General features: G+C 42.0%; 2 protein-coding genes across 2 annotated transcripts; both read left to right on the top strand.

Moving 5' to 3' along the window:
• Positions 1-435: 435 nt before the first annotated feature.
• Positions 436-1274, top strand: LOC105610157 (keratin, high-sulfur matrix protein, IIIA3A). The gene has a single exon (XM_027974571.3). The coding sequence runs from the start codon at positions 500-502 to the stop codon at positions 896-898; it is 399 nt and encodes a 132-aa protein (XP_027830372.1). The 5' UTR covers positions 436-499; the 3' UTR covers positions 899-1274.
• Positions 1275-5569: 4295 nt separating this feature from the next.
• LOC106991399 (keratin, high-sulfur matrix protein, IIIA3-like) lies at positions 5570-6274 on the top strand. Its single transcript, XM_015098351.3, has one exon. The coding sequence runs from the start codon at positions 5634-5636 to the stop codon at positions 6030-6032; it is 399 nt and encodes a 132-aa protein (XP_014953837.3). The 5' UTR covers positions 5570-5633; the 3' UTR covers positions 6033-6274.
• Positions 6275-11202: the final 4928 nt, after the last annotated feature.

Raw genomic sequence — 11202 nt, 5'->3', positions numbered from 1 at the left:
AACCAAGCCATTTTGGTTTTCCAGAAACTCATCCTTCATTTCAGTGTCAATCAGAAACCAGGCTTATGACTCATGACCCTTATGATCCCATGCTTAGTCATGGATGATGAACAGAGGAAAGTGGGAGGGTGCCAACACTGGACTCCTCCAACTTTCAGCTCGTCTGTCGCATGACATGGTCTAGAAGGATTAGCTATTCAACGAGTAATTTTTCAGATGATGCAAATCATCAAGTATTCATTTCAAGGAGAAAAGCAGACAGGAAGAAAGAAAAGCACCTATCAGTGATGCTGGTATTGCTGCCTCAGCAGTTGAATCCACCAATCTGGGGTTTTCATTTCAATGGGCAACCACAACTCCAGGAAACAACAGCTTCTCATGGGGATCATCAGCTCCTGTCCAGGGTATATAAAGGGCCCCGAGCAGGGGGAAGACACTCACACCCGAGAACACTCAACTCCTCTCACCACCTCAGCCCCACTCGGCCCCACACACCACCATGACCGGCTCCTGCTGCGGCCCCACCTTCTCCTCCCTCAGCTGTGGCGGAGGCTGCCTCCAGCCCTGCTGCTACCGCGACCCCTGCTGCTGCCGCCCAGTGTCCAGCCAGACCACCGTGAGCCGCCCCGTGACCTTCGTGCCCCGCTGCACGCGCCCCATCTGCGAGCCCTGCCGCCGCCCGGTCTGCTGCGACCCCTGCAGCCTGCAGGAGGGCTGCTGCCGCCCCATCACCTGCTGCCCCACGTCGTGCCAGGCCGTGGTGTGCCGCCCCTGCTGCTGGGCCACCACGTGCTGCCAGCCCGTCTCTGTGCAGTCCCCGTGCTGCCGCCCCACCAGCTGCCAGCCTGCCCCCTGCCGCACCACCTGCCGCACCTTCAGGACCTCCCCCTGCTGCTGAGCAGCCCTGCAGGATATCACCCCAGGTATTCAGAAACATGTGGCAGCCCTTCAGATCAGATGCGAGACACTACTTTTGAAACCCACGTGCCTGCAACAATTAACTGAGCAGTAACTCTTGATCCATTTTCCCACATAAATATGTACCTAAATCTGGCCTTCTTTGACAGTCTTTAGAAAAATTCCAGCTTTCAGGATTTGAATTCTTGGCTTTAAAAAATGAATAAACAAAGATTAAAATTGCTCTTGAATAGAGCCCTAGTCCACTGACTCATCATCACTTCTCTACTATTTCAAGATGAGATATTTTTCTAGGACAATATTACATTTATCCTGGGGCTTTGCATGGTAAAATAATAAATTTTTATTTCTCAGAAGCAAATGTGTTTCTTTATTGTTTATTAATCTTCAAAAGTTCATTTTTTAGCTTATGTTATACTATGGGGGGTCAGAAGTAACAAGTGAAGAAAGATTTTCCAAGGGCCATTTATTTTTTAATTTTAGGAACAATTCATGAACAAGGTCTCTAATTTTAATAGCAATCCAAATACTTTAGAACCTCTTACATGGACCACCTTCATATTTCAAGTCAAAGTTTTCATTCATGCTGAGGAAGTGCAGAGTTGACAGGAAGTCTCTCTGATCCCAAACTTGACTAATGAATCATTCTCACATCTGTGATAAGGGGGAGGAAACCTAAGTCCTAAATATTCATTGGAAGGACTGATGCTGAAACTTGAGCTCCAGTGTTTTGACCACCTGGTGCAAAGAGCTGATTCATTGGAAGAGATCCTGATGCTGAGAGAGAGACTGAAGGCAAAAGGACAAAAGGGCAGCAGAGGATGAGCAGTTAGGTAGCATCACTGACTCAATGGACATGAATTTGAGCAAACTCTGGGAAATAGTGAAGGACAGAGTAGCCTGGCGTGCTGCAGTCCATGGGTTCACAGAGTGAGACTAAACTTGGTGACGGAACAACAACCGCCTAAGTCAGAATCCCATTTGTTCCCTGACCTAGAAAACTGCAGTGAGTTGATACCTGGAATTCCTAACCACTGAAATGCCTGTCCTAGAAGAGCCAGTATGCCATATTTTCCAGAATCCCTCCAGCCAAGGAAGGAGAAATGTAGCTTGGCTAGAACCATTTCTAATTTAGAACTCTAAACAATTTTACTATCCAAACCATGCTAATGTATTTGAAATAATAACATTAATCCACAGTAGATATGTTTTTGTGGCTTTTACATACTTGTAGGCTGGTCAGGAAACTAGCCCCTATTGTTATCCTGAGAAATAATGTATTGACTTCCTGACATCTGATCTTAAAGAGTTTTTGGAATGTGCTGTTTACACACCTGGCCTCATCTACCTGACCAGCTACAGAAATCAGGCAAGGAAATCTTTGTGAAGACCCAGAACTTGACTGACTTTGTTCACTGCTGGATTCCCATTGACCAGCACAATACTTGACACATGGTATATGATCAGAAATTAGCTACTACATAATTGAATGAAAAAATTCGAAGGGGTTGGAAGACAGAAAGATTTCATTACACCCCAGTTCTCTTCTCAGGCTGGACATGTGCATTCTTACAGTCAAACAATAAGCCACCGCTTGAAGAGAAGTAGTTTTCTTGGAATAAAGTTTTCTCAACAAGTAGCTCATTATTTTTAAAACCTTTACATTGTCAGTATGTACAATGGAATTTCCTCTTAATTAAGTTTGACACTTTTGTTGTTCTTTAGTTGCCAAGTCATGTCTGACTCTTTGTGACCCCATGGACTACAGCACGCTAGATTTCCCCGTCCTTCAATACCTCCCAGAGTTTGCTCAAATTCATGTCCATTGAGCCAGTGATGCTACTTAACTCTCTCATCCCCTGCCTCCCTCTTCTCTCTCTTCTCCTTTTGCTTCCAATCTTTCCCTAGCATCAGGGTCTTTTCCAGCGAGTCAGCTGTTTGCATCAGGTGGTCAAAGCATCTGACAGTTTACTGGTTGACAGTTCAAACATCCAATTTCTATCTATATATTCTTGATCATTGTTTTTTTATTAATAATTTTAAAAATTATTTTCTTTAATTCTCTCACTACACTTTGTTTTCCTTTTGTCAGAATTTTCCTCCTTAACCTTCTAGAGACTTGCTCATCTTGTAGCGTTTTCTCAGATGTAGAATGTTCTGTTTGATCCCAAGCTCATCATTATTATTGGATCATGTTTGTTGCACTGTAACACCACACCCTGGTCAGCCACAGTGGCTGGTGCAGGTCTGGATAAGCCTGCAAGGGATTCTGTGGACAGAATGCTTGAAAAGAAGGCTTAAATTGCAGCCTTCAGTCACAGATCTAGAACAGACTTAATTGTAAAGCACAGGTCAGAACCAAGCACATCCAGAGACAGAGGGAAAAAAAAAAACCTGCTGAGTGACATGATTTTCCTGCAGACCCTGACAATTTTAAATAATTGAAAATCACAAGGGGTCTGTAAGCAGAAGGAAGCCTTCTGAATGAGGAGACACTGAAGCAAGAGACAGTGGGGTAAAGGCAAGGTGGGCTTGAGACCACCTAGGGCTGTAGGACCTATACCTGGTGGGTGGGAGGGGAGTTCATCGTGCTGGCAGGCTGCTACCTTCATCTAGATGGTGGTTCTGTTTATAGCACCTCAGGACCACTCAACTATGTCCAACTTTAATACTTTTTCCTTAAAGTGTGCTTTGGAATTCTGAGAAGGCTCTGAGGGGGATAATTCCTCACATTCCTGAGGATACTGATTAAGACATAGAGTTCTTCCAGATGACTCTCAAAATTAGCCATTTCACACACAACAACAATTTTAAAAATAATTTGTCATTAAAATTCCTAAATAAAGCAGACATTCCTTATTGACAGGGAATGAAGTTTCCACAATTTCATTCTTCAACTCCTTAGGCTTCCAATGTTGCCATAGATTGGAATAAATAATAACTGTTGGAATAACTACTGGCTCCAACACTAGCAGATGACTTTAGGCAAGTCACTTATCTGGTGTTATGCGTAAAATAAGAGATATAACAACAACTACTGCATAGGATTTCTTTTTATTGAAGTATAGTTAATTTACAATGTTCTATCATTTTCAAGTGTACAGCAAAGTGGTCCAATTATACATTTATATAGATATATATTCTTTTTCAGATTACTTTCCTTTATAATTTATTGTAAGATATTAAGCATAGTTCCCTGTGCTATACAGTAGGCCCTTGCTGTTTACATATTTTATATAGAGTATTGTGTATATGTCAGTCCCAAACTCCTAATTTGTCCTCCTCTGCCTGCTATCCAGGCTTTCCCAGATGATGCTAGTGGTAAAGAACCCATCTGCCAATGCAGGGGACATAAGAGAGGAAGGTTCAATCCCTGCATCAGGGAGGATCCCCAAGGAGGGCATGGTAACCTATTCCAGTATTCTTGCCTGGGAAATACCATGGACAGAGGAGCCTGGCAGGCTACAGTCCATAGGGTCACAAAAAGTCAGACACAACTGAAGCAATTTAGCACAGTATAACACAGCACCTGCTATCCCCTTTGGTAACCATAAGTTTGTTCTCTAGTATCATAAGATATTTTGAAGAATAAATTAATCCATTTATTTCTTTTAGTATAATGCTTAGAATGTGGTTAGAATGCAATAATTCTGGCTATCACAAAAATTACATGAAATTTACCATGATTTGGAAAGATACAACTAATAGAAATTAATAAACATGGACCTAAGACCAAAAAAGCTTAACACATAACAACAGTAGAATGGTGCTTTCCAGAAGCTGGGTTTATATTCCACATTTTACATATAAGATACCAGATAACTGACTTGACTACAGTCCTTTAGCTAGGACCAATATTTGTGTTGGAAACAATATTTATGGGATGTCAGGGGGGAAAGGGGAGATTTTTTTAAAGTTACACTGAAGATTTCCAGGGGCTGGGGAGAGAGGGTCATGGGGAGCCATTGTTTAATGGGTACAGGATTTCAGTTTTGCAAGATGAAAGAGTTCTGGTGATGAATAGTGCTAATGGTGGCAAAACAATGTGGGTGTACTTAATGCCACTCAACTGTACACACAAAAAAAATGATTAAAACAGTAAATTTTATGTTCTGTGTATTTTAGCACTAAAAAACTTGGGGGAAAAACTACTGATGATAGAGTTTTACTAAGATGCATTGCTGTAGCTCCAAAATGTAGACAGAAAACTTCTTCTTTTGCTGACAAACAAAATATCTCTATAGTATTTTTCTGAACTTGCTTTACCCAGGAAGCTTAACAGTGTTAAAGGACACTCATAAGTTGGGGAATCCACTTCCACTATTAGTAAGAGCATGACAACCAGTCTCATGTTATCAAAACATCAACTGGCAAAAGCATCACCGAATTATGATGATAATTGGACACTTTGAAGTCAGTGTCATTAAATTCATACTTGAACCGTAAATAGAAAAATATAATGAGTCTTCATTAAATAAGGAAAACAGTCTTTTATGAGCACTTGAGCATCTGGAAAAAATGTCCAGGGAACTTACTAAACTTACCAGGGCTATTTCAGAAGGAATAAACAAATACAAGGAAATGATTATGTGTCGTGGGGGCCATCAGCTCCTGGCCAGGGTATATAAAGGGCCCAGAGCAGGAGGAAGACACTCACACCTGAGAACACTCAACTCCTCTCACCACCTCAGCCCCACTCGGCCCCACACACCACCATGACCGGCTCCTGCTGCGGCCCCACCTTCTCCTCCCTCAGCTGTGGCGGAGGCTGCCTCCAGCCCCGCTACTACCGCGACCCCTGCTGCTGCCGCCCAGTGTCCAGCCAGACCACCGTGAGCCGCCCCGTGACCTTCGTGCCCCGCTGCACGCGCCCCATCTGCGAGCCCTGCCGCCGCCCGGTCTGCTGCGACCCCTGCAGCCTGCAGGAGGGCTGCTGCCGCCCCATCACCTGCTGCCCCACGTCGTGCCAGGCCGTGGTGTGCCGCCCCTGCTGCTGGGCCACCACGTGCTGCCAGCCCGTCTCTGTGCAGTCCCCGTGCTGCCGCCCCACCAGCTGCCGGCCGGCCCCCTGCCGCACCACCTGCCGCACCTTCAGGACCTCCCGCTGCTGCTGAGCAGTGCTTCCTGGGCGCTCGTCATCACTAAGTAGAGGGCGGGGCCTGTCCTGTTGTCCCACAGCTTCACAGCAGAAACACCTCTTTTCTTGAGAAGCCCCTTCTTCCTCTCTTCAAACTAGGCGGCACCCTTTTCAAACTAATTACTGATGAAAACTATCCTGTCCTCCCAAGACCACCCCTGCTCACTCCTATATTGCGTTGCTGGTTCTCTAATAAACGTAACACTTTGGGCATAGAAATCATGGTCTCTGTGATATTTCCTTTCATTAGATTCTGTCTCTATTTTCCAGAGAAATCCAAAGCAAGACAGGAAATAATCCTCTTGTTGTTCTCTAAAATAACTGAAATCTGGGCAGTTTCCTCATTATCGTTGTAAATGGCATTTATAGGACACAGTAGCTGATTATAAAGACAAAAACGGCTATATCTCCAAGTCACCAATGCCCACAGTTCAGACAGGTAGGTACCAAACACCTGAGAAATGGTCTTCAGTAGTGACCAGTAAGGAGTCTACATCAGGTTACCACTTACATTCCCAGTCTGAGTATTCATTCACGGAAATGACACCTGTTAAAATCCCATGGACAGAGGACCCTGGTAGGCTGCAGTCCATGGGGTCGTGAAGAGTCAGATACAACTGAGCGACTTCACTTTCACTTTTCACTTTCATGCATTGGAGAAGGAAATGGCAACCCACTTCAGTGTTCTTGCCTGGAGAATCCCAGGGACGGGGGGAGCCTGGTGGGCTGCCATCTATGGGGACACACAGAGTCGGACACAACTGAAGCGACTTAGCAGCAGCAGCAGCAGCAATGGCATAAAGTAAGGTCCACTTTCAATATGTACCAATAAAAATTGTTGAAAATTGCTAGCTGTTTTTGATTACATGTATAATTGCTTTTCTCCTTTTGTATAGCAACTGAGAATTGAGAATTCAAGACAGTATTTTTCATGTTAAAATTTGCTCATAATGTGGTTGTTGAATGATACTGTTAAATAAAGCCCTAGCATTCATTATGCAAAATATGTTGTCCATCATCACTAAGAATCTGACTAAATTTTACGCCTTTTCTTTTATGATTGTTTTTTAGGACCTCCCTCTGTTGCATGGGCTGTGGGACTCTCACACATTGTGATAGTTAGCGTGACAATCCACAATTCTGACACACGTTCTTCTCATCAGTTCTACAGTAGCCTGGCTCCCCTTTACAGAGATTGGTGCTCAAATAGAGGGAATGATAATATCTTCCTTCAAGATATTTTTATTTTACATGATTAATGAAATCCCCCACTGAATAATCCTATTTAATATGTATTTTCTGGTGACAGAGCAGAGAACTGGCTACTTAGCACTTCAAACACCATTCATCTTTGTTCTAAATTCAAAATTTAGAGCTTATAAAGCACCACTGAAACAATACCTATTAAAATATATTTATTAACTCAACAAATATAAGACACTAAGTGCCAGGCACTGTTCTTAGTGCTTGACAAAATTATTAGCTCATTTAACCTTCACAACAACCTTAATTACACATCTATTATTATCCCATATGGCCCAAAGACACATAGTAAGTTGCAAAGTTTTCAATGAGTGTTGTCTGGTTTTAGAATAAGTGGCATCAGAAAATAGCACATAACTTGCCACCAGTGTCAAATCACAGAGCTCAGTGGCATGAATTATTCACACATGACCCATATTTTCTCTGCCAGGAAATGAATCTTGGGTGTGGGGTAGAATGAGTATCCTCAACTGAAAACACTGGAATTACTTACTGAAGGGCTCATGGCCTCTCATTCTTTGTATATCTTTATAAAAGAAAGAAAAAAGTCATCTTAGAACAGTTTGGATCAGAAGTGTTTAGAGTAGAGACATGAGTCTTCTTACCTGAGATTGTCCCCTGAAGAGGTTCTCCATGCCCAAAATGTGACCATTATGAAGACACCTCACCTCTAGCAAGAGGAAAAACTGATTGTTAGACAATGTGCCTTGAGAAGAATCTAGCATAAGCAATAAAAGCAAAAATTAGCAGACGGGACTACATCAAACTAAAAAGTTTCTATGGAACGAAAGAAGCAAACTACAAATGAAAAGGCAACCCACCAAATGGGAGAAACTACTTGCAAACTGTCTATCTGATAAGCAGTTAATATCCGCAAAACACAAGGAACTCCTGCAACTAAATAGCAACAGACCAAAACAAAAGACAGCAGAAACCCAATCCACTTAAAAAATAAGCAGAGGATTTGTAAACATTTTTTCAAAGAAGGCATATAGATGGTCAACAGTACATGTTGAAAAGATGTTCAACAATGCTAATCACCAGGGAAATGCAAATCAAAACCACAATGTGATATCACCTCACGCCTGTTAGAATGGATATTATCAAAAAGACAACAGATAACAAATACTAGTGTGATGATGTAGAGAAAAGGGAACCTTGGTACACTGTTATTTGGGAGGGGGGTGTAAATTGCTACAGCTACTATGGAAAACAGTTTGGAGGTTCTTCAAAAAACTGAAAATAGAACTACTCTATGATCCAGCAATTCCACTTCTTGGTATACATCCAAAGAAGATGAAATCACTATCTCAAAGAGATTTCCACATGTTCACAAGAGTAATTTACAATAGCTAAGACATTGAGACAACCAAATGTCCAACAGATGAATGACTAAATAAAATTAGTTGTTAATTAGGCTAAATTATATATATATATATAATAGCCACAAAAAGAAGGAAATCCTGCCTTTTGTGATAACAGGGGTGAAACTTAAAGGCATAATGCTGAATGAAATAAGTTGGACATGAGAAAAGCATATATTGTAATGATTTCACTTATACATGGAATTAAAACCATCAGACTCAAAGAAACCTAGAGTAGAAAAGTAGTTACCAAGGGCTGAGGGGTAGAAGAAATGAGGAGATTTGGGTCAAAAGGCACAAACTTTCACTTATGAGATGAATAAATTCCAAGGATCTAATGTACAGCATGGTGACTATAGTTAACAATACTATGATTGACCCTTGAACTACTCTGGGGTTAGGGGCACTGACTCTGCACAGTCAAAATCCAAGTACAACTTATATTCTGCCCTCCATATCCGAGACTTCATATCTGTGGTTCCTCTGTACTTGCAGTTCCTCCATATCCATGATGAAACCAACCACAGGTCATATGTCACTGTAGCATTTATGACTGAAAAAGATTTCCATATAAATAGACCTATGCAGTTCAAACCTGTGTTGTTCAAGAGTCAACTGTATACTGTATACTTGAAAGATACTCTGAGAGTAGAGCTTTAATATCCTCATCATAACAACAACAAAATGACAATTAGGTAAGGGAAAGAATGTTAACTAGCCTTACTGTGGTAAACATTTTGCAATATAGACATATATCAAATCATCACAACATGCACCTTAAAATTACAGAGCTATATGTCAGTTAAGTTCTGTCGCTCAGTCATGTCGGACTCTTTGTGACCCCATGAACTGCAACACACCAGGCTTCCCTGTCCATCACCAACTCCCAGAGCTTACTCAAACTCCTGTCCATCAAGTTGGTGATTCCATCCAACCATCTCACCCTCTGTTGTCCCCATCTCCTCCTGCTTTCAATCTTTCCCAGCATCAGGGTCTTTTCCAAAGAGTTAGTTCTTCGCATCAGGTAGCCAAAGCATTGGAGCTTCAGCTTCAGCTTCATCAACAGTCCTTCCAGTGAATATTCAGGACTCATTTCCTTTAGGATTGAGTGGTTTGATCTCCCTGCAGTCTAAGGGACTCTCAAGAGCCTTCTCCAATACCACAGTTCAAAAGCATCAATTGTTCAGTGCTCAGCTTTCTTTATGGTCCAACTCCCACATCCATACATGACTACTGGGAAAACCATGGCTTTGACTAGATGGACCTTTATCAGCAAAGTAATGTCTCTGCTGTTTAGGTTGATCATAGCTTTTCTTCCAAGGAGCAAGTGTGTTTTAATTTCATGGCTACAGTCACCATCTGCAGTGATTTTGGAGCCCAAGAAAATGAAGCTTCTCACTGTTTCCATTGTTTCCCCATCTATTTGCCATGAACTGATGGGACCAGATGCCGTGATCTTCGTTTATTGAATGCTGAGTTTTAAGCCAGGTTTTTCACTCTTCTCTTTTACTTTCACCAAGAGGTTCTTTAGTTCCTCTTCACTTTCTGCCACGAGGGTGGTGTCATCTGCATATCTGAGGTTATTTATATTTCTCCCAGCAATCTTGATTCCAGCTTGTGCTTCATCCAGTCCAACATTTTACACGATGTACCCTGCATATAAGTTAAATAGGCAAGATGACAATATATTGTGTTGACGTACTTCTTTTCCAGTTTTGAACCAGTCCATTGTTCCATGCCTGGTTCTGTTTCTTTCTTCTTCTTCCTTTTTTTTTTTTTTTTTGATGGATAATTGCTTTACAGAATTTTGCTCTTTTCTGTCAAACCTCAACATGAATCAGCCATAGGGATACATATATTCCCTCCCTTTGAAACTCCCTCCCATCTCCCTACCCATCCCACCCCTCTAGGTTTTTGACCTGCATAAAGATTTCTCAGGAGTCAGGTAGGAGGTCTGGTATTCCCATCTCTTTAAGATTTTTCCACGGTTTGTTGTGATCCACACAGTCAAAGTCAAACCTAGACAAGCAATGAGGCAGAAGTAGATGTTTTTCTGGAATTCTCTTGCTTTTTTTCCTATGATCCAATGGATGTTGGCAATTTGATCTCTCGTTCCTAAGCCTTTTCTAAATCCAGCTTGAACATCTGGAAGTTCTCGATTCATCTACTATTGACGCATAGCTCAGAGGATTTTCAGCATTACTTTGCTAGCGTGTGAGATGAGTGCAATTCTGCTGTAATTTGAACATTCTTTGGCATTGTCCTTTTTTGGGATTGGAATGAAAACTGACCTTTTCCAATCCTGTGACCACTGCTGAGTTTTCCAAATTTGCTGACATATTGAGTACAGCACTTTTGGGACTTGAAATAGCTCAACTGAAATTCCATCACCCCCACGAATAGTGATGCTTCCTAAGGCCCACTTGACTCCACCTTCCAGGATGTCTGGCTCTAGGTGAGTGTTTACACCATCATGGTTATCTGGGTCATTAAGATCTTTTTTGTATAGTCCTTCTGTGT

This window comes from Ovis aries, chromosome 11 (assembly GCF_016772045.2).
Source record: "Ovis aries strain OAR_USU_Benz2616 breed Rambouillet chromosome 11, ARS-UI_Ramb_v3.0, whole genome shotgun sequence".
NCBI lineage: Eukaryota > Metazoa > Chordata > Mammalia > Artiodactyla > Bovidae > Ovis > Ovis aries.
This window is presented reverse-complemented; position numbering and strand designations above follow the sequence as displayed.